This window comes from Ammodytes marinus (genome assembly GCF_949987685.1).
Source record: "Ammodytes marinus genome assembly, chromosome: 14".
NCBI classification, from domain to species: Eukaryota; Metazoa; Chordata; class Actinopteri; order Uranoscopiformes; family Ammodytidae; genus Ammodytes; species Ammodytes marinus.
Genome location: NC_137218.1, coordinates 18,979,927 through 19,004,062, shown reverse-complemented (window position 1 = coordinate 19,004,062; position 24,136 = coordinate 18,979,927). Strand labels below are relative to the sequence as shown.

Sequence of the window (24,136 nt, the reverse complement as noted above, 5' to 3'; positions counted from 1 at the left end):
CATATTTCCAAATTAGGTGTAACAATGAATCTACAACATTTGCATGTAAGAGCAATAAAGGGGACAAGGCAGCAGAAATAATAAAACTAATTTTAAGTAAGAAATTAAAATAAGTAAACAATCTTCTCAGGTGAACGAACAGACAGCCAGATATTATAAGTAGAAAAACTATATATATTTATATATATATTATCTACAGTATGAGAAAAACACTGCACCGTTAAGTGTACAAGGTAGGAACTGTGCAGCAATATTGCAGTTGGTGAACATTAAGAAGTGATATTTCTCATAGATATTAGTTATTCTGTCTTTAATATTTATAAATATATATATAAATATTATATACACACACACAATATTATTATTATTATTCAAAATAGTACTAGAACACAGGAGAAACAGAAAGTTCAGCGGGGATTTTGAAAACTAGCCTTACATTTGTTTTATTCTGCTAACTTCATTGTTATTAAATGTAGTTTTAGCAGTTCTTTATTAACAAAGCCCTGAGAGGCAGCCTCCAGTGTCCCACTATGCAGCATTGAGCTAGCAGCAGCAGCTAACCACCAAACCACCACCACCACATTTGACCCTGCGTACCATGATGAATTAGACATCCGGGCTGTGTGTATGGAAGATGGCGACACTTATCCTCCCTGGTGAATGGTTCAAAAACTGGGAAAAATCAGGAAAACACGAGTTGTGAGTAGATGTGAAGTGCAACACAGTGACATAAGTTACAGTAATTTAACAGTTGTTGACTAATATGAGCTAAGTGATCAAAATACGTCGCTAGCATTGTTATTTGAGGCCATACTTTCAAGTGTGTTTGCTAGGGCTAACAAGCGGTGCAGTTAGCAAGCTATGAAACACTTCAAACGGCCTTTCCACGCTTACTAAAGCTGCCTAAAGAAAAAGGCAATTCGTTTATTCGAAATTAAATTGTGTTTCACTTCGTTTTATTTAGCCGACTCTTTACTTTAACGTAACCCAACTAGCTAACGTTACATACATGCTAGCGATTTGAGTAGCTTACGCATCCAGCAGACCTCTTTAATTTGTAAACACGGGGGCTACCGCAGCTAAGCTAGTTAGCATCCATGTAGTCTCTGCAAAGATCTTACTCTACCTTATCAACTCACGTAATGTTCAGGTATTTAACTAAAGTTATCTCCCAACATGGTATCGATGACCATTTGGCAAGAAGAAAACCCCTCATTAGCCAGAGCAGTGTAGTGTTAAAAACAGTCGTGGGTAAGTGGAGGGAAATCTTGACATAGCTTTATAGCAAGTTAGCTGTAATGTTAGCTACGGGATATGTGTTGTCGGGGGGCCTCTTTAAACGGTATATTGCATAGGCACGACATGATGGAAACATTACTCACATGCATATACTTTTTTTTTACCGCTCTTCAATTCTTTTGAGTTAGATCCCAGTTTTACACGGATACTGTTGTCGTAAAGTCAAGGTACAATACAATTTGACAGATAACTTCACGCTAGATATATGTACAACCCATCAGTTAGCTCATCAATTGACATTGATCATGGCGATATTTCGATTCAAAATAATGGGCTCTCTGATAACTGTTTGTAACTGAACAACGAGAATCAACTTTATTGGTACAACGTCAGATCTGTTGATCTGGGCAGCTGCAAAGAAAAACTCGCCCAACACCTGGAATTTGAAAACGATGCGAAATTGGGTTTCTAGTTTTATCACTCCCGAAGGAGAAATGTTGCGTGAACGCAATTTTTCTCATTTTCATGAACAAAGCTATGATGTACAGGCGGAGACACAATAGGCTTATCCACAGTGCTAGCTTCTATACGTGGTTGTAGGCCTTGCATATTTCAGTAAGGCCTGCTGTGAGGTGCACCAACTCTAAGTACTCCATAGTCTTGTCTGTAGTTGATGACACTTTGGAAGAAAACTGGCTTAGATAGTTGCACAATGTTCCTATCAACATAAAAACTTGTATGTGTTTAAATCATGCACACTATTACCTTAGTGTGCGGTGTCTGATACGAATTCCCCTTTGCACTGACTTTGATTTAACACACACTCAACTGCTGTTCACAGCTGGGAACAAGCAGTAAAGCTTCAGTATATCCATCAACTTATTCAGTGCTGTATGGATTATAGTAATGAAAATGGTCCGCCACCTCATGGGAATATCAAGAATACAATGCTTGACCTCAATGCCCTGACACATCACTGTCAGTTTGTTGCCATTGACTACTTGGCGGCCATAGTGTGTACAGTTAGTGCTCCCAGTGCACCTAGAATCAGTGGCAAAGTTAGTCAGCTAGTGCGCTGTGTGGTGTGTTTAAATGCAAGTTTGAACAGAAGACATTGGGGCGACTCAAAGTCCCTAGCCTGTCAACCTTTTCGCCAGTTCTGATTCTCTGAGGTCAGTTGAGTAGACGGGGAACGCCCTGGTAAGGCAGGGTTCAACATAACTTTTTTTTCCTACTGGCCCGTCGGGCCAGTGGATCCGAGTTTTACTGGCCCCTTGTATATTTTCACTGGCCCTGCACACACTTTTTTTTTCTTCATAATTTAGTGTCAATAATTATAATACCTGTATTAGAAAAATAAATAAAGATAACCAGATCTAAAGGGAATATCTATTCTGTAACAGTATAGATATTCCCTTTAGATTTGGTTATTTTTCTTTTAGTTAATTATATGAAATGTTGATATTGCTCATACACATAATATAAAACCAGGCAAACATATTGAATTAGAAGCCTACAACTGAAAGTATGTTGAAAGAGTCGGCCAGTATTTTAAAGTCCAGTAGTTTGATGGTTGTTTTTATTCTTGAATTTGGGCAGTTTAATGAATAGTTCACCTGCAGAAGTCATGATCAAACATAAAAAAAAAATAAGAGATGAAGGTCTGATCATTCTTTGTGGTGTGGTAGGCTGTTTTTATTAATTTCTCTATATGCATTAGGGATGTGAATGTGTCGACCGAATGACCGGTTTTCCACTTGCGCTCAAGTTGACTTTAAAAATAGAATAGAAATCCGAAAATCAGTGGGTTATGCCGTTTTTTTAATGGGAGATTTCACCGTGTATGTGAGTTCACGTCTGGTCGTGCGCGCTGCAGGAGTGTCACTTCTCCATGAAGTGTCAGCTTCACATAAGAGTCCGGTGTGGGACCATTTTTTCAAACTATTGATAAAAAACAATGCAGTGCAAAATATGCAGCATAAGTTAAACGCTCGTCTAAGACTATGACGTTAAATCACCTTAGAAACACACAATGCCTTCGTCCGATTACAGCAGCGTTTCACCGTGTGATCTCGCCAGCGAGTGAGCCGCCGCGCAGATGAACTGTGGTTTGTGGCTAAAATAATAACCGGGGATATTCTCCCCGTTAGCGATTTCAATGGGAAAGACTTCCGCGATCTGATTGAATGTCTCGAGCCTGAAAACACAGTGCCAAACTGCGCGACTATACTGTACAGTGAGCGGAGTCCCTCCGTTCGTTTCTGTCTACAACCGACACAATCACCAGAGACGCATTCACAGCGTTTAAATAAAATGAAAATACTGTAACATTACGGCGGCAGATAAAGGAAAAGCGCAGTTATCATTTTCTGCACCTCAACCTCTGCTGTGGGAAGAAAGAAAGGGGGCAAAGCAAGTCGATTGATTTGTCGACTCGCAGGCGGACAGTAGGCAGCTCTGCCAACGGAGCGAGAGTGCACCCGCTTGTTGCCCCGCCTGTCAAAACACCCACGCATCGGTGTCCACTGGCCTTTCATTAAAAAATATATTTTATATTAGGTTTATTATATTGAGTCTTAAATAAACACTGCTTTCATTCCGACTCTCAACGCGTATTTCAATGAACCATGATGTAGTCTACAAAAAGATACTGAACTGTGATTGGCCAGTCACTGGCCCGGGCGGGACAGTGACTGGCCAATCAACTTGCCCTGCATATGATTTTACTGGCCCCGGGCCATCGGGCTATACGTTATGTCGAACCCTGTAAGGTCTATGGGTCTGTCGGCTCGGATACATCCACATTAGGGAAAAGTTTCCTGGGTATTTTGGAATATCCACCGTCTCGTTCTATTTTATCATCTTTACTTGGGATCTTGTAGATTGGGTATGGTGGTGGCATAGTGTTAAATGCCTAGGCAGTCCAGATGTTACAAGAATAATAATTCAACCAATGAAGCCTCTGTGTTTGTATAGTTTTCATGGGCAGGAATTAATTTAATAAGCTGTGTAAAGTGACTTACTATATGTTAAATATAGGCGTTTTTTACAGGCTATGGATGATTGACATGTTTATGTAGCCTAACTGACCATTTTGTCTCTTTTCTTCATAGCGTACAACTCTGTAAAGAGCTTACAGAGAAAACAGATCATGGAAGTGAGATTAGAGGTAAGTTGACTTACTAACTGTTGTAGTTAAACTACGGCAACTTGGATGTGTTTCCTTTGACATCATTCACAAACAATGCGTTTTACTTTCTTGAGCTTCTCAAAAGACAGCCACACTGTAAATTGCCCTTTCATTGTTGGACAGCAAAAAGTCAAGCTGGGACTCGCAGATAGCCCAGTCACCCCAGTGTGTCACCATGACTTTAGTTGTTGCACAATAGTAAGCTTGGATGTGAATGCAAATGTAATAAATGATTGATAGTTTTCAAAACAAAAGCATGCATCATTAATACTTTTTTATTTTTTACATAGCATTAAGTTAAGTGTCTTATTTTGAACGGTCCCAGTCATAGCAATGCACATCGAACCCCGGCTGCATGTCTGATAAAGTAGAGTAGAGACTTTGTGGCTAGAGAGGAATGAAGAGAAAAATTGCAGCGTCTGGATGTACAAAGCCGACACAGACATATCCACTTACATTCAAGGCTTTCATTGCTGCTAAATGTTTCTCTACTAAACACTTGTACAAAAATGTAGGTCATCTTTTATATATTCATTTTCAGGTTTAATATTATAGAGTCGAAAATCTGTCAGATCAGTGTCTTGTCTGTTTACCCCTCCAGATATACAGTCCGCCTTATACGAGCTCTGCTGGCAAGTTGTACAGGGGAACCTGAAGTTGGATCTTGTCGCCAGCGTCCTTGGGGACATGATGGTATGAGTGTTTTATAAGAACATTTTACTTGAGGGATAAAACAATATTATACACAAGCGGTGTCTGCGCTCTATATTTAAAGAGACACAACTTTATTTCATCGTTAATCACCTGTTTTCATTCCATCATGCTAAATGTCTGCAAAGAAATCCCAGTACCTTTTCATTTTTCTTGCACAGGTTTTGATTTTCAAAGTTATGGTTTGTCTGTAAATGTGTGTCCCTGGCTTGCTATTGGGATCAGTTATGGTTGTGCACTCGGCTTCTTTGTAAACTTAACATACTGTACATCCACAGAGTGCATTTTTTTTATTTTATTTTATTTTTTTAAAGATATTTTTTGGGCATTTTTATGCTTTATTGATAGTGCAGAGAGACAGAGGTGAAATGGGGCAGAGAGGGGAGTGACCGCGGGCGGGAATCAAACCCGGGTCCGCTGCTGGGCCCGGCCCGGGAGGGGGACGCCTTACCAACTGAGCTAAAGGCGCGCCCCATCCACAGAGTGCATTTACATTTTCATCTAGTCTTATCATAATATGACAGAAAAGCTGTGAGGCATTTACTTGTTTTTCAAATATTGAAAGACAATGGCTTAGAAACCCATGATTTGTGTGAGTTTGGTAAGCATACAGAGTTTGATTTGATTCTTACCTGACCACAGTTTTGGATTTGGGTGGCATTCTGTCAGGAAATATTGAAGCAGTGTATTTAACTTTGTCAGCTAACTTTTGTTTTGCTTTCAGGAATTCCGAGATGACATGCCATCGATTTTAGCAGATGTGTTCAGCATATTAGGTAAGTTTGAGTTATTGTATCTGAAGTACTGCAATATAATTACTTATACTATTTACTATTATAATAACCTTCAGTGGTTTGTAAACTTGGCCTTATTTTTACTTTTCATAATTTATAAGAAAAGAAATGTAATGTAATGTTTTTTTTTGTTTTTTTTTACAGATTTAGAGACAAGTGCACTGGAAGAAAAAAACAAACGTGACCATTACACACAACTGGTGGGAGCATGTTTGGTAAGAAACATGTTTCTGTATTGACATCTAATGAATGAATTGACATAAAACTTATTTTGCCTTTACTACAAAGACTGCCTGAAGAAACTCAAAACAAAAGGGAGCTTGTAAGACTTTGCATTTCACTTAATAATAAATATGCATTGTTCTGAATGTGGGATAGTGTTTTTGGTATATAAGAATATGGCAAATTTGGATGGATAAACCATTGCCTATTGTGTCATAGATATGTTACTGAGTTTAATAACAAGGTATGTAGTAAACAACTGAAACCAATTTTTTTAATTTTTTTCCTCCAGTATTTTGTTCCAGACGCCATCATGAAAGAGAGGCTGGATCCAGAAACCCTTGAATCTCTTGGACTTATAAAACAAGCCCATCAGTTCAATCAGAAGATTGTTAAAATCAAGACTAAACTATTGTAAGTAAAGTGCACACTGTTGAATGTATACATAGACATGCATGCATACATGTTATGCTCCACAATGCATATCGAATAGTTGTGTAATCTTTTATGTCTTCGCAGTTACAAGCAACAGAAGTTCAACTTGCTAAGGGAGGAGAACGAGGGCTATGCTAAACTAATCACAGAGCTCGGCCAAGACCTCTCAGGCAGCATCACCAGCCACCTTGTCCTGGAGAGCATCAAGTCCCTCATAGGTACCCAACTAGTCCTGTTCTAGGGGAATGCATGAATGTGCTGCTACTATGTCTTAAGCTACAGTCCTCCCAATTCTACATCTGCAGCCTTTGTGAACATCCATTTTTATTTATTATTATTTAATTGTATTTGTGTACCCATTTCACCCCTGATTTGATACCCCCCTCCCCCCATTGTCTTGCTATTTATGCTGGGCTTTGCATGGCCATGTTCCTGTATACCTCACATTCACCACAGTTGTCAGAACATTAGTCTCGGTAGTACTGACAACCTGTGGCCGAAAAACTTGGACTTACAACTACATTTTCTTTTTAATGCCCCTTGTGTGACATTTTCTCTGTCGTTATCTTTGTGCGGGTTAATACTGTTTACCAACTGACGGCTTGCTTATTCCTCCTGTTCTCTTCTGCCTGCAGGATGTTTCAACTTGGACCCAAATCGTGTTCTGGACATAATCCTGGAGGTGTACGAGAGTCGATCTGACCAGGATGAGTTCTTCCTGTCGCTCATCAAGTCCTACATGTGTGAGCCACTCACCCTCTGCCACATCCTGGGCTTCAAGTTTAAATTCTACCAGGTGAGATGCTCCATAATGGTTAATGAATATAGCTTGATAATAATACAAACTGACCCATAAGCAGAGAAGACCAAACCTGAATATGTGTATGCCATAGCCTGTTGATATATTTTAAAATGCTTCCTAGTCATTTTATACTGTGTATTTGGTTTTCTTCAGGAGCCCAATGAGGAAACGCCCAAGTCACTTTACCACATTGCTGCTGCTCTGCTTCACCATAACCTGATAGAGCTGGAAGATCTCTACGTACATGTAAGGAAAAGAAACGGCCTTGAGTCCAGCGTATTAGTCACATTACTTAGAAGAGATCACTATTCAATATACATGTTATTCAGAATTTCAAACATAAAGCTAGAAGCTGTAACCCTGTAATATATTCAGTATGATTTATGTGACACTTTTATTCAGGGCTTTGTGTCAAATACAAAACGCAGTGTTATTTCACCTTCATCAAATATGAAGCCTCTGTAGTATAATTGGTCCCACAAATGAAAACTCATCTCTCTTGTTGTCTTTCTGCCATTCCAGCTTATGCCACAGGATGCCGCCATTTTAGAGGAACACAAACAAAGTGTCTCGGAGGCCAAGCAGATTGCCCGCAAGCTGGTCATGGTAGTGTTGCCCTCAGAGAAAAATGAAGACAAAGAGAAGGAGAAGGAGAAAGAGAAGGAGGAAGAGAAGAATGAGAAGGTATGGAAGCCATTCTAAATATAAGCCTGTTCTGGGGGATTAGATGGATTTTAAGAGCCAGAGGTATGAAAGTGATATTTAAATTAGCTTAAGCAGGAAACGGCAAATACAATTCCCTTTTTTAAATCCTAGTTAGCATCAGCGTAAGTCAAATCAACATGTAGTGTAATTCTTAGAGTTTATTTATTACATTAAATGCAACAAGGGTTGAGGTCAAGTATGTTAAAGTTAGGAAATTACACCCACAGTAACCAATTTCACATCTAATGACCTGTGGCATGTTATGTGTACATTTTTCTGTCTAAATTTCTAAGCAGATTGAAATCCCTTCTGAATGATGTTGAAGCTGGCTCTTCTGTCTGTACATGCTTTGTTTGATGATGTTCTGACTGTGACTCTATTTATGTGTTATCTGTTGTTTTTAAATTCTTGTCTGTAGCTGTGGAACTGTGCTGCTGCCTGTCTTGACCAGGACACTCTTGTAAAAGAGATGTTTAATCTCAATGAGACTTTTCCTGGTTAAATGAAGGATAAATAAATAATATTATGTTGTCATCCTACAAAACATATCAATAGCAGTGCTATAAAAAAAGAATCCATCACTTGTGTGCCAGCAGCTGTGTTCAGCTTTTCCCACTGCTCTGCCCTGCCTTTATTGAGTGCTGCTACTGAACTATGACACTCAATTACTGCTCTTTCTTGTTCCCACAGCCACCAGATAACCAGAAGCTTGGTCTTTTGGAAGCGCTGCTTAGAATTGGAGACTGGCACCACGCCCAGTGTATTATGGACCAGATGCCTTCTTTCTATTGTACTTCTCACAAGGCCATCGCACTGGCACTCTGCCAGCTTGTACACCTGACTGTTGAGCCTCTTTATAGAAGGTGAGGATTTGTCCTTGTTTCTGTTCATGTGTAGTAAGACCAGAACAAGCACAAGTACCTCTTATTCCACACTACTCTAAACTCCTGTCTATGCAAACATTTTATGCTTACTAGTTTAGTATAACAAAAAAAAAAAGTGACAAAGACAAATAAAGCACAGCCTCTGACACAGTGGTCTGTTCCTCACAGGGCCGGCCTCCCAAAAGGGGCAAAGGGATGTGTGCATCATCCACTGAGGAGCAAGCGGGCCCCTCGGCCTGCAGAGAGCTTTGAGGACCTTCGCAGGGACATATTCAGCATGCTGGGCTACCTGGGCCCTCACCTCTCCCATGACGCTATCCTCTTCGCCAAGATTGTTCGTCTGGGCAAGGCCTTCATGAAAGAGGTACTAAACTGTCACCAGTACATTTCTATTTCATCTGTACTACAGCCTGAATCCTATTTTGATTTGTATTTGGTGTTTTTCTGCTTCTCAGTACCAAAGTAGTGATGGCAGAGAGGATGTCAAAGACAAAATGGTAAGGACACAACTAATATCTTTATGGCTTAGATTTAGATTATTTTGATTATCATTTGCTTTTGCTTAAATGGATTTGCCAGTTCATCTCTGAGGATAATACGTTAGAATACTTCATTCATGTTGATTTCATTGCAGGAAACACTACTGAGTTGTTTCCTGAGCATTGCAGACCAGGTGCTACTCCCTTCTCTCTCCCTGATGGAGTGTAATGCTTGCATGTCTGAGGAAATGTGGGGTCTCTTCAAACTCTTTCCCTACCGGCACAGGTGAGATATATATATATATACACACACACACACACACACACACACACACACACACACACACACATACTACATGTGGCACTTTTGAATTAGGTTGCCGTACAGTAAACCCACAGGCAGTACTTCAGGATGTTGTTAACTAGCTGGCAAGGAATGTATAGAGTACACATGTTATCGAACCATGCTTAGTTGTTTCAGAATGTATTTATCTATGTTATTTGGCAAACTATATTCTCTGCTCTCAAACAATACCATAGTATTATGTTTGATCTTTGTTTGAATATTGTGCCAGAATGCTAGTGAGTAACGGCAGTCAACACCCCCAAAGGTTTTGTTTTACTTTAGCAGTCATTGTCAGTTTGTCACAGCTGGTAATGCAACTACTTGAGTTATTGAACACTGAAGCATGTTGTAGATGATTTGCAGTAGAGATGCAGGCTTTGCAAGTCGACATGTTCGGCTTAGTGTGAGAGTGTCTGTGCATTTTTACAGACCTTAAATTGTGCCATTCCTGCTAATGTTTCTTAGTGCTGCACAGGTAAACCTCAACTGTTTCATTGTGCTTCCTCTATCTCTGCCCCCTCAGGTACAGGTTATATGGACAATGGAAGAATGAGACATATTCCAGCCATCCACTGTTGGTTAAAGTCAAAGCTCACACCATCGAAAGGGCCAAATACATTATGAAGTAAGCCATTTTCCTCTCTCCAAACCTAACACCAGGCCTGTGCTAGTGTCTTTTCAGTTAATGTTGATTTACTCATTAAAGATAAAGTAAACTTTGAATGAATGGGGATTCTTCCCCCATATATTCAAGTTGAGTCTCTTTGCTGTTGCATATTTCTCCACCTACTCTCAGTCCTTTTATATGTGAACATTCTGCTCTTTGTCCCTGCATCACACGTAAATTACCATCATCTGTGGTGAGTCACTTCCAAAGATGAGGTGCTTTAGATACAGAAACATTCTGGACAATATAATGAGCTTTGAACACACCACAGAAGATCACTCCCATCAGGACATCAAGGCCATCTTTTGTTCCTTTCTGCTGCCTCTCCTTCTCAGAAGCACCCATTTTGTTTGCTAGTTCAGTCCACTCACAGTCATCCTTTGACTGTCAATATCTTAATACTGCTCTTTAGTTTTTCTCATATTCATATATGACGTAAGAAAAGCCAAAGCAACTAAGCTTTGGAAAGAGGACTAGGTTGTATATGAAGTTATAAGCAATATTTCATAAAACTTCACTCCGTACGATGGGCTAGATTGGATAGCAAAAACATGCAGAAATGTGTTTTCCATCAGCCATTTCAACTTAAGCTGTATTGAAAGGAACAGGTCTTTTTTTGCTGCTAAAGTAATTGTCATTAGCACTGTTCTGCAGTTGAATAAATGAATGACAGTACTTTTATCTTGAGCTGACAACCATAAAAGCATTTTGCACTTGCTGTGAAACTCAGTCGAGTCAGTTGTTGTGTACAGCACACTTTGTGTTTTTTAATCTTGTGTTTCCTGTCTTGTGCTTTTTTTCCCGTCCCTAGGCGGTTGACCAAAGAGAATGTGAAACAATCTGGAAGGCAGATTGGCAAACTGAGCCATAGCAATCCCACCATCCTCTTTGATTATGTAAGTGTGTTTTGCTGTTGATATTTTATTCAACTTTAATCTAAAGTTTGAGATAATTAGACCACGCAGAGTGTCTAATCCACTTTAACCGCTAGTTGCCACCTGCCTCTAACCAGAGGGAGACGAACAAAGGCCTGTAATTGTGACTACCAAGCAGCAACTCATCTGTATTGGTTTAAACTACATTTTCCTGTCTTGGTTTCTTCAACTTTCACTCAAGGGCAAAAATCAACCTTAAACCTAAAATAAATAGGACATTTAGTATCGTGATTACAGTTTTGCCCTTATCTCCCAGCCCCAGGAGAAAGTGGGAAATCTTCTCTACAGCATGTAGCACTTTGCTTTCTCTTTTATAACCAGTGATAGCTTTTCTTGACATAACACAAGTGTCTGCTCTGGGAATTGTGTACGCTTAGAGATCTGCTTACAAATCATGCAGTGACTGTTTTCAAGCTGCACTAACAAAAGACAATCACTTGGAACACTTTGCTATGATACACAGTACAGTGTTCATTTTTTATTGCATTTCCATTTGAACATATCATCGCCATTTTAACAATCTATTCCTTCTCTTTGGCACAAAATGTGAAGAAACAGTGGAATCATTATCAGCTTGAGCCATGTATCATTTTATGATAGATTCTTGCACTGCAGTAATTCCTATAGCATATGTGCTGTAAAAGATTTGTTTGGCCACACATTGGAGGTAAAGGGGTGTTACCTGGTTGGATATATATAATGTATTTCCTCTATAGTTGGTGGAAGGATGTTTTAACCCGTCCTCTGTCCTGTTTTATATCAGATGCTGTCTCAGATCCAATGGTACGACAATCTCATCGTTCCAGTGGTGGACTCCTTGAAATACCTCACATCCCTCAACTATGACGTCTTGGCCTGTATCCTACACTGAGTGTGTGTGTGTGTGTGTGTGTGTGTGTTTTGTCAGAGGCAGAATGTAAAGTGTAAGGTGGTCTTCCTTCCTGCTATCTCCGTTGTTCCCCTTAACTCTGTCTTCAGATTGCATCATCGAGGCTCTGGCCAATCCCGAGAAGGAGAAGATGAAGCATGACGACACCACCATCTCCTCATGGCTTCAGAGTATGTTGCTTCACCATTAACTGCCACTGTTGCCGCACAGTCACATCATTCATTTGCATGCAAAGGGAGGGTAACTGTCTGATGTTTTAATGAGTATCTAACATACACCTGTTCCTCTCGTCAACCAAGGCCTGGCAAGTCTGTGTGGAGCCGTTTTTAGAAAATACCCAATTGAGTTGGCTGGTCTTCTTCAGTATGTCACCAATCAGCTTAAAGCCGGGAAGAGGTAAGTTGCTCCACATGTCCAATAACCCAGTGGGGCTAAATTCCTCATTATCACTGGGTTAGTATACTGCACAATCAATAATCTTTATCGTAATGCATTAGTAACAAAGACATTGGTTTGGACAAGCAAGCATATTTTCCACATTTCCTTGAAAATCACAGATTAAAAAAGGGGAAAACAATTGCGGACAATACAATGTCCTAAAAGTATTTTAAGTAGATAGTAGTTGAACTTGTTGCTCATTCTTAAATGTGTTTGAGTTGCTGTTTTTGTTGTTCAATTGCTTCACATGCTTCCCTCCTCTTTCTGCAGTTTTGACCTGTTGATTCTGAAAGAGGTGGTGCAGAAAATGGCTGGCATTGAGATCACAGATGAGATGACCTTAGAGCAGTTGGAGGCCATGACCGGAGGAGAGCAACTCAAAGCTGAGGTATGTACTCGTACAGTTACCATTCCCTTATTAAGTCTCTTGAGCAACATCTGTATGTCTACCTTGTGCAGCGCTGCACCTGAGTTCAGGTTATTGTCCTCATGGATGTGTGTCTGTTAACAGGGTGGCTACTTTGGCCAGATCAGGAACACTAAGAAGTCATCACAGCGTCTGAAGGACGCGCTGCTCGACCACGACTTGGCCTTGCCACTGTGTTTACTCATGGCCCAGCAACGAAATGGTGTGGTCTTCTTAGAGGGTGGAGAGAAACATCTCAAACTTGTCGGCCATCTTTATGATCAGGTACACAACCTCTCTCAATTTAATCCATCACTTTTTTTTAGCAGTAAACTAATTATTCATTACACCTCTTAACCAAAAAAGTCTAAAACGCCTGTTTTTCCTGTATTTTTTTTATTATCTACAGTGTCATGATACGTTGGTGCAGTTTGGTGGCTTTCTGGCCTCCAACCTTAGCACAGAAGACTACATCAAACGGGTTCCCTCCATTGACATTCTCTGTAACCAGTTCCACACTCCACATGATGCTGCCTTCTTCCTGTCTCGGCCAATGTACGCCCACCAGATTTTGGTAAGTGGAATAATCTGTCTGAGCGTTATTGTGCTTCGCGTTATTGTAAATCTTATTCAGAGGGATTTTTGTCTTTGTAAACAAGACCATAATAAACAAAATGTTTTTGTAGTAGAGCTGAGAGATGATATGTTTACGTGATTTGGCCATTGTTTTCTTCACCGTTTTGAAAATTCAAGCTCATGTCGGTTGACATTGCTCAACTTTGATCTAAAAAAAAGTTTGACTGTTTTAAAGCTGCCTGTACTCTTAGCCGTATGAATGAATTGGGCAGAGTATTTTTTTTCATTTGGAGAAAATGAGCCTTAACTTTATGCTCTATCTTCTCCCAGTCTAAGTACGACGAGCTGAAGAAGTCGGAGAAAGGCAACCGGCAGCAGCAGAAGGTGCACAAGTATGTGGCGGCCTGTGAACAAGTGATGACACCGGTGCACACGGCTGTGGTGTCCCTGCATCCGGCCAGGGTCTGGGACGACCTGCGCCCTCAGTTCTACGCCACCTTCTGGTCCCTCACCATGTACGACCTGGCCGTTCCACATGCTGCCTACGAGCGCGAGGTCAACAAGCTCAAGGTCCAGATCAAGGCCATCGAGGAGAACTCAGAAATAGTGAGTAGAAAAATCCACAGCTATTTCTAAGCAGCCCAAACTTAAACAGCACTTACGATAATTTTTAAATACCACAATTAACTGAAGATTTTGTGTAAATGTAGCAGTAGAATCCCTCTACATTTAAGTCACAACGAGTAACTAGTGCCAATGAGCGCAAGACGATGATTGAATCAATGTGTATTAATGATTACACATTGAATTTTTCCCCAATGTAGCCCATGAATAAGAAGAAGAAGGAAAAGGAACGCTGCACCGCCCTGCAGGAGAAACTGCAGGAGGAGGAGAAGAAGCAGCTGGAGCACGTCCAAAGGGTTTTACACCGCCTTAAACTGGAGAAAGACAACTGGTTGTTGGCCAGTAAGTTTTTAAATGTTCATAAAAGTACACTATGAATGCATCTTAATCTGTATGTACGTTTGTCTTCCTCAATCCGTGACTTCGCTATGTGAGAAGAAACGGTGCATCCATCCAAGTACATTTATAGAAGAAAAAAAACATGCATTCAGCCTCATGAATTACAAAGCCAAAGCTTCTTCAAAGTGATCTGTCTCTGTTACTAATTCAACTTTACATGCTTACCGACAGAATCCACTAAGAACGAGACCATAACAAAGTTCCTGCAGCTCTGTCTGTTCCCCCGGTGCATCTTCTCCTCCATCGACGCGGTGTACTGCGCCCGCTTTGTGGAGCTGGTCCACCAGCAGAAGACACCCAACTTCTGCACCCTGCTGTGCTACGACAGGGTAAGACACTTTCACACAGACATACATACTCTTACTCTGAAAAACCTACGATGATCATGATAAATTAAACTACATTTCAAAGTGCTGTATAAGAAAAAATAAACTTATTTAATTTATTAATGATGATAATGAAAACTCCAATTTAGCCCAGTCAGCGGAACAGCTGAAGTAGAAATATCTCTTAAGCATAAATGTCAGTGTGAAAATTAATGGAAGCGGTTCAATGAACCAGTCAAGTGCACCATCAAATTAAAGCTTGATAGGGACGTTCACTAACTGATTGTGCAACTATATTGAGCTTTAAAGCTTTGACGTACCATCTGGCTGGATTTATTTAACATTTGACATTGATATTTTTCCAAAAGCAATTCATAGATAAATACTATACTCTGTAATTAACGCAAACCCACTTCACATACTTCTCTGCAGGTGTTCTCTGCCATCATTTACACTGTGGCCAGCTGTACGGAGAACGAGTCTCATCGCTACGGACGCTTCCTCTGCTGCATGCTGGAGACTGTGACCCGTTGGCACAGCGACCGTGCAATCTACGAGAAGGTGTGCAGTCCTACTTTTGTTCTACACCTGTCACCACTGACGTATTTGCAAAAAATGTTAATGTGTGGTGAGCTGGGATTGAACATGTCTTCTGTCTGTGTGTTCATAGGAGTGTGTCAATTACCCCGGCTTCCTAACTATCTTCAGAGCCACAGGCTTCGATGGAGGGAACAAAGCAGATCAACTAGATTATGAGAACTTCAGGCATGTGGTGCACAAATGGCACTACATGCTTACTAAAGTGAGCCTTTCTTTATCATTTTTTTCTCCTTGAAGATGTCTATTTATTGGCATTCAGAGCTCTATGGAAGGTGTATTTATCTATGGTATGTCCTCTGTGTCTGTTCCATCCAGGCTTCAGTTCACTGCCTGGAGACAGGAGATTACACACACATCCGGAATATTCTCATTGTGCTCACCAAGATCCTGCCCTGCTACCCCAAGGTCCTGAACCTGGGACAGGCGTTGGAGTGCCGTGTCCACAAGATCTGCCTGGAAGAGAAGGACAAGAGGCCAGACCTCTATGCCTTAGCAATGGGGTAACACAGCATTGTGTGCTGTTCAGTTTAGTGGAGCACACTGTTCACATAATGTGTTAAGTGTGGTAATAGGAAGGAAATGTGGAGAGACAGGGTCCTGAAGACAGAGTAGAATGCTTTCTCTTATATGTTGCATTTGTAGATGGTTTAATTTTAATATCTTTTGAGGAAGTGGTGACTGTAACCCAGATGAGTTTTGTTGTGGGAAATTAATCGTTAGACATGACCGTAAATGTTTTAACAATTGCTAGAACGCAACAACCTGTAATTCTGCAGGGAAATGCTGCTGTTGAGCATAGTAACCAGAGTTCTCCTGCAAGTTATGTTTTTGACACTATATGAACGAGGTGTTGTCTCTGCCTTGTGCAAATCCTTTGTTCATTTCTCAGTTATTCAGGTCGGTTGAAAGGCCACAAGGTGCACATGGTCCCTGAGAATGAGTTTCACCACAAGGAGCAGCCAGCACGCAGTGCCACCCCTGCCAGTCAACAGAATGGACCCGGCAGCACTGGCAAGCCTGCCACCAGCACAAGCACAAGCAAGACTGAGGAGGGGACGTCAGAGGATGGTGGTGAGTGAATGCAGCAAAAGGCTCTTTGTGAATGCAGTTCATAACAATTTGAATTAGTTCACAAGTAACAGGTACCTTGAACTGTAACAGATTTGTTTTACATCTTGTTTTAATTGCTTGTTTTTCATTACATCTTCTAAATTAAAATGTTACAAATTTAAATGCTGGAGCTTTTTTTGTCTTTGTCTTTGTGCAATGTTATTTTCCACTTGAAAACATTCAACAATCTTGTATGCAATACTTTAGCAGCAGCATGTTTACGTTGCTGCAAACCTTATGCATGTCAGTAGTATTCATAAATCTTGTGCTCATACATTTCTTTGTTTTCTCTTGCAGAACGGGGCAAGGATAAATCTCAGGGGACAACGAAGCCAGTGAACAAAACCAACAGTGCAGCAGCCAAAGTGACCTCCAGCAACGGGAACGGTGCCCTCAACAGGTAGGATTCTCAAGAGCTGCTATGACCACAAGTTATCTTTACTATGATATTATATCACGTGATATGATTTATTTCTTTAATAAAGAATAAAATAATAATAATAATAAGCATCTCTTTGCAGCACCAAAGCCGTTAAAGAACGGGACGACAAAGAAAAGAGCGGGAAGGAGAAAAAAGAGAAAAAGGACAAGACACCAGGCAGCACTCCAGAGACCAAGGCAGAGAACCGGCGGGAGAAGCAGAGAGACGAGAGGCCGGGGAAGGAGGAGCGGGCGGCACGTGAGGGTAAGGAGAAGACGCCCAAGGCAGACAGGGAGAAAGCCAAGGCCGAGGAGAAGAGCAGCAAAGACGACAAGGCCAAAGCCGGCAACGGGGAGCCAGCGGAGCCATCCAGGGAGAGAGACGCCGTCAAGGACTCCAAGAGCAAGGAGAAAGGAGAGAGGGGCGCTGTGGCCGGGACCCTCAAGTCACCAGTTCCCAGATCTGAGTCAGCCGAATCTGAGAGGGGTAAGGAGTCTCTCTGGCTGTCTGCTACGTCTCGTTCCCACTGTGCGGTACAGTTCGGTTTGGTTCGGTATGGCACGCAATTATTTGTGGCACCAAAATAAGCATACCGTGCCTATTATCGTCACCCTTTCGTTGGGGCACCAAGCGGTCCCATGAGGGTGGAGTTATGCACTGCAGTCCGTTAATCGGTCGACAGAGTCTTCATTCCGTGCCATAGATAAACCGCTGTGTGTAATCAGCTAGGCATGAGTGAATCTTTTTGTGTTTAGAGAAAAAATTACAGCACGCATCTGTTTGTTTACTGTGATGTGTTTATCCTCTGCATTGAATTATTCAGCCGGCTACACTGTGTACGATAGTTACATAGCCGACATTGCCAGTGCCAAGTACGGTTACTGTCTGCAGTGGAAATGCAAGCCAGATCTAGGGTTGACTAGGCGTTATACTGCTGTGTTCTCCACATGACTCCTTAAGTTTGTCGAAACATTACATGGTCTGTAAAAAATATTCACCCGCCTTGTCAGGATATTAAGGATGAGCCTGATGCTCTGTTATTTCAACACATTGTATTTAATACATCCAGTCAAATAAAGCTTAATGAAAGGTTCATATTTGTGGAATAGGCCTGTCAGTCGTAAAGGGATAATGTGGCCAAAATAAACACAGATGTCCCTCTTGCTGTCTTTTACAGATCACAAAAGACGAAAGCTCGACAGTCACTCCTCTCCGTCCCACTCCTCGTCTGTTAAGGTTAGTATGGCTTGAGGAAGGCTGTGCCCGTTTCTTCTCTATCTGCCGGAGAGTTCCCCTGCCGTTGCACATTCCAGCAGCCCTGAAGATCACAGAGGAGAGTTGTCGTACATGCAGTCATGGCATCTGGAAGTCCCAACCAAATCCATGGGAGTTGGAAGCATTCCATGGACATGAGCATAATATTTTGCAGAATTGGGTGAAAACCCCCCAAAGGACTTAGCCAAGAGAATATTGTGTATATTGAGTATTTTCATATTGAAATATTTATCTATTTTTATATTAATGAAAGCAGTCAGTGTGCCTTGGAAAGATTTTTTGAGAAAATAATCAACTGAAGTGAAGTGGCTTGCCAAATCAAGAGCTTTCGCCTTTTCCAATGGCAAAGATTTTTATTTTTATTTTTTCAACACCAAGAGCATTGTCTCCCTACTTGAAGTGGTCCCCATGAGTATTTTCCCCGTTGGTGCCAGATGGGAAGATTTGCTGCTTTAAAGTGATGTAAAGAACGACGTTCCCGGTTCCAGCACAGAGCCAGATGGTGTCCAGCAAACGTCATCGGTCCCTCCCCCATATCTCCGTTTGTTTAAACGGCCTGCATGCAGCTATCACGTCACACCATGATGAGTGAGTGTCCAGTGAGTCCTGCCCGGCCCCTACAGCACGCTGTCCCTACCACTACCAGCCATCAGCAACAACAGGCGTTCTACCCCCTGGCAAGAATTCCCTGGGAAATCGTACCCACCAACAGCGGAGATCGACGGAGAAAATGAATGTCGCAGTTGTGATTCAGCGAAAAATGCAGACGGAAATAAGCCTGCCGCTACAAAGAGAGCGAGGGAGGGAAAGAGTGGGCGAAGCCTGAATCGTCTGGAGCGTTGCCCAAACCACTGGGAGCTTGTGATAGGTCTTTATTTTACCCTTCCACCAGAGAAATAGGCTCCCTGTGTCTTATCCATTCCGGAACTGTAAGTGACAGCAGCAACAGTTACCTATGTAGGGATGCAGTCAAGCACATAGGAATTGAGTGATTTGTCCTGCACACACAGGCACACACATACACATTACTCACAGCACTTGCACTTTAGATGTATTGAATACCAGCTGCACTGTAGGACTTTTATATTATGCTGCCTGATATTGCAGATATGTTTGTAGTGATATGACTTAGCAGCTATTTCAAATATGCTCAGGGTTTTTCTATTTAAAGTATTGACATTCCAGATGTTGAGCCTATGAACTCTCCTCTATGTAATAACCTTGTCAAAGCCTTAGTCCTTGAAGGTCAGAGGTCAAGGGAGGAGTATGCTGTTGGGTCCGGCCAGCCCCGACTATCCCCCCCTTCCCCCTTCTTCAAACTCTCTACTGCTGTCTGACAACCTCCTCCCAAACCCCCACCCCCTCCCAGCTCATCTGTCATCTCCATTCATCCCTACAGGACAATAACAACGAACCCAAGGAGACCACATCCAAGGTTTGAACCGATTCTGCTTCTCCTACGTCGTCTCAGACCGTCTCATTGCTTTGTTCAGCTACTCACAGGAAAATAACTCCTTTCAGATGTGATTTTCTCAGATTGATTCATGTGTCATCATTACCAAAGTTGGTGTTGATCCTTAAAATGGCATAACTCTACATATACAATTGTTAAGGTGACCGTGTTAGCGATCAATCACTTGTTGGTACATCCAGCAGACTGGTAGTGACATTAATGTTCATTTTATATCATCTTTCTGAAAATATGATAAATGTAAGTCCAATATCCATCAACTGTTTAGCATTCTACCAGTTGTTGAGAAACCCATCTCACACGACTTACCCTGAGTTAAGTTTGAATAGATAAATGAAAATATAGAAATGTCTCAGCTTTAAGTCAAAAGTTAGTAGGCATCAGTTCTTGTATGTTTAAATCATCTCTGCACATATTTCTGTTTATCAGTATTGATGTGATTCACTGTTAGACTATACAATAGTGAGAGCGTGGGTAGGATTATTTGAATAATGCTACTACAATGTATTGCGTCTCATTGAATGCTCTCTATGATTATGTAAACCGTCACTAGTGAATAGCAGGTGCCTGCTGATTAATGTGGGTTATTTGTGACACAATAGCTTTTACTTTTTTGTGATATTATCATTCAATATAAAGGCACTCCCGACAACATACAAATAAGTTTATTTATCCTCTTCGGTTCAAATATAATTGTCTTTGCAGCACCACGTCACCTACAATTCAGTAGCCCGGTCCAAGAGCAGAGAGAGGGAGACGGAGAAGAAAGATTCAGACAACACACAAGGCCGATCCAAAGAAAAGAAGGAAGAAAAGGATCGGAAAGAAAGGAAAAGAGTCAGTATTTAACACAATAGGTCATCCTTGAGAATTTTGTATATTTTTTGTATTTATCATTTCTTTCATAAACCTACTGAGTAACAACAAGCTTAATATTTTCATAAATGCGAAGATAAGTTAGTAAATGCTGAACTAACAATGAGTCGTGGTTATTAGTTACCACCTTTAACCCTTTGTATATTGTGGTGCTTCTTCCCATAGGACCATGCTGTCAATGACCGCGAGGCGAGCCAAGAAACCAAACGTAAAAAGGATGAGAATGGAACCAGTATGTTTTCATTTTGGTCATAATGTATCTATATATTAGCCATTCTCTCAGCAAGCAGAGTGCAACAAAGTTCAGTGTGGAAAAACTAAATCTTCTCTCTTCCCAGATTCCTCCAAAAACAGCAGGAGCACGAGTCCTTCCTGTGACTCGCCGCTTTCAGCTGAAAAAGAGAAGAGCAAAAGACCCAAATCTTCAAGTAAAGAGAAAGCCGACGCTGTGAAACCTGAGCGGACGTCCTCTGGAGGCAAAAAGGTCATTTCGGCTCGCCTCCTTCCACCAGTGCCTCAAACCCTTTCCTCACCTCTTTGTAGAGTACATGAACCCTTATTCATGAACCTGCCATCCTTCATCTAAGAAAGAATAACTCCTTCATTTTAAGAAGATTGTTTTAAGAAGAGATATAGTCTTATGGGTTGAATCGGCGATTCTGGAGAATGCTTGTTGTCAAATTCACTTGTTAAAATCAGGGAATATGTCCTCAGCTTCTGCTACCCGTCCATACTCCTGTGATTATACACATCCTAGACCCTGTAAACTGGCATGTTGCTAGCTACGGTGGGCCCCTTTTCTGAACATACCAGTTTACAGTGCCTATGCTGTGTAAATTACTCCAGAGTTCTTCATTCAGATCACACACAGTATAGACAGGTAATGGACTGTGAGGAGATATTCACTGATTGTGACAAAAAGTGATTTTAACAACAAGCATTCTCCAGAATTGCTGACTCCACCTTTAAGTGAATGCTTTATATTCATGTGTCTTTTTCCCCATTGCTGCTGATCTATTGACACTCAGACTTGTTTTGTGTTGTTGTGTTGCAGGAGTCCCGACACGATAAGGAGAAATCTGAAAAGAAAGAGAAGAGGGACGCCTCCGGAGGGAAGGAAGAGAAAAAGCAATATCCTTAAACGTTACGTCTAAATCATAATAACGGGCGTTTTTTGTACCAGTGGTTCAGCATGTGTTCAGTACAGTCTCTTACTGCACCAAACGTGTGTCTTGTTTGGTTTCATTAGGAGAAACTGAGATTACCTCCATTTATGTCGTTTGTGTCACTAAGCACACTAAGGTGCTTGGTAAGTGTTCAGAATGGCAGTAGAAGCCATTTTGCGATGAGAAACTAAACCAACAGGACTCTCATGTAAACAAAATTAGTACACCCAATACTCACCCTATAACCATTTTACTTTTCTAATTTGAGCCTGTTACTGTGAAACCATTTTTGTCCTCAAAAACTGCAGCCTGCTCTGATGCAATGTGCAAATCTCGTCATTCATTTTGACACTTCGTTGGTCACTTGCTTTTATAGCAGGTAGTGACTTGCACACACTGGCACGCTTCCCAAGTATTAATGAAGCGTTTGTCCTTTCCTGTAATAAGAAAAAAACTTGTGATTTACACCATGCCAAACTCTGTTGAATCATCCCCTTTAATACCAGTTACAGGCTGAGATGGAAGCAGCCTAGATGCTTTTAGGCATCTCTTTTCTCTTTTCTCTAAGAATTTTGTTTTTGTCAGCATTTTAGTCTTTTAATAATTCACCGTTTCCCTTAACAGTCACACTCATAAATCCTCTGACAAGCACAGATAATGTGCACTAACCTAATGGTGAAGGTAAGATTGGCTCCTCCTTTCTATGCAAACAGTTCTCTGTTCCACACGTATGTGGCCGGTATTTTTAATGGGTTTTCTCTCCTCTGATTTCATCACAGAACTGGAGAAGCTGCGTTTTTATCTGCAAGGCATCTGCGACTCCCACTGTACTTTGGTGTTCTCATTTCTGCCTCTGTTGTTTTTGGGGTTTTTTTTGCTGTAAACTCCCCTCCTAAGTGTTGTTAGCTGTAGTTAACTCAACTTACAGATCACCTCATTGTTTTTCAATTTCAGTATCTGGCAAACAAGCTGAAATGTTTTTCTTTTCTTTTTTCTTTCTTTTTTTCTTATTCATTACGGGCACAATGTGCTGCTCTAACCACATTGTTATCATTGTTCCAATTAGAAAAGGTTGTTACTGTATGAAGTGATCTCTTGCTAACTAGTGGTCATGGATTCTTAGTCTCATGCTTGAAAATTGTATTTTTTTTTTGTACGTCGTCAGGCTTTGCTTTTTGCTCGTTTTATTGGAGTTAACCTGCTTTCCATATTCACTTACCTCATATCCTTTTCGAGATACTTAGATACTTATTATTTATTTATCTCCACCTTTTAATCCGAGTAAGATAGTAGGTGTAATTGAGGAAACTGAAACAAAGGACCAGTTTGTATATTGTGTACAATAATAAAAAGAAAGTAACATGAAATTCACATCATGTTATTTCTTTTTCTTTTCTTTTTGGATGTCCCTTACAGTTCTTTTGTGATTTTGTGTTAATCAGGTTTTTACATAATTTATAAAAATGCCAGTTCAACCTTGATTCAAATGTAGAATTGTAAAGAAAAATCAGACAGAAAACAAATGCTCTGTACTCCAAAACGTCTGTTTCGAAATGACTTTTGGAGATTTTATCTGCTGTACTCAATGAGTGTAAGCTTTTTTTTAAAAACTGAAACCAATAAATAAATAGTTTTCCTAGTGTGTCACTTTGATGTTGTCTCCTACTTTTCTTTCTTCCTTCTCCACAAACAGTTACTCAGCGGCTTCGGAAACAGATAGTGTTGGAATGGGAAAATATGCAGCTTAACTAATTTTACATTTTCTGTTAGTGTATTCTGTTGATTAGACAACTGAAATACATACAGGTGACAACGCTGGTAAAAATGTGTTGCCAACATCAACAGCTGCAAAGGAACCACAGACACATATTTGCCGCAGCATGTAAAACTTGTCAGTTATGGTTAATTAAAATCTAAGATCAATTCAAACTGCTGGTAGCTCCCTCAGAAGCCAACCAACCAATTCTCTCCTGGAGTCTCCATCCAAAACACCAGTTAACTGGGCCATGGAGAGCTTGCATCGTCATTTTAAGAATCCTACAGGTCTTCACTTTTAATTTAAAATACAGGCAGACATGTGGCTGTGGTGACCAACATGATGTGTTTAAGATAGTCCTGAATACATTTTTCAGTAGCTTTACAAACGTTTG

At 40.8% G+C, this 24,136-nt stretch overlaps 1 protein-coding gene across 1 annotated transcript; it reads left to right on the top strand.

Annotated features, from left to right (window-relative positions):
• The first annotated feature begins 601 nt into the window (after positions 1–601).
• Positions 602–23,637, top strand: thoc2 (THO complex 2). The gene is made up of 39 exons (XM_080041112.1): positions 602–699; positions 4,353–4,408; positions 5,031–5,122; positions 5,865–5,916; positions 6,079–6,149; positions 6,449–6,570; positions 6,676–6,809; positions 7,227–7,387; positions 7,547–7,639; positions 7,916–8,077; positions 8,789–8,961; positions 9,151–9,346; positions 9,438–9,479; positions 9,617–9,747; positions 10,331–10,432; positions 11,286–11,370; positions 12,173–12,266; positions 12,388–12,468; positions 12,598–12,694; positions 13,007–13,124; positions 13,248–13,427; positions 13,552–13,716; positions 14,049–14,324; positions 14,543–14,684; positions 14,913–15,070; positions 15,500–15,628; positions 15,738–15,869; positions 15,983–16,167; positions 16,557–16,738; positions 17,075–17,177; positions 17,299–17,684; positions 18,376–18,434; positions 19,873–19,908; positions 20,650–20,781; positions 20,986–21,052; positions 21,159–21,304; positions 21,875–21,951; positions 22,617–22,667; positions 22,766–23,637. Exons 1-38 carry the CDS (start codon positions 635–637, stop codon positions 22,642–22,644), a joined length of 4,710 nt encoding a protein of 1,569 aa, XP_079897238.1. The 5' UTR covers positions 602–634; the 3' UTR covers positions 22,645–22,667; positions 22,766–23,637.
• The last annotated feature ends 499 nt before the right edge of the window (positions 23,638–24,136 follow it).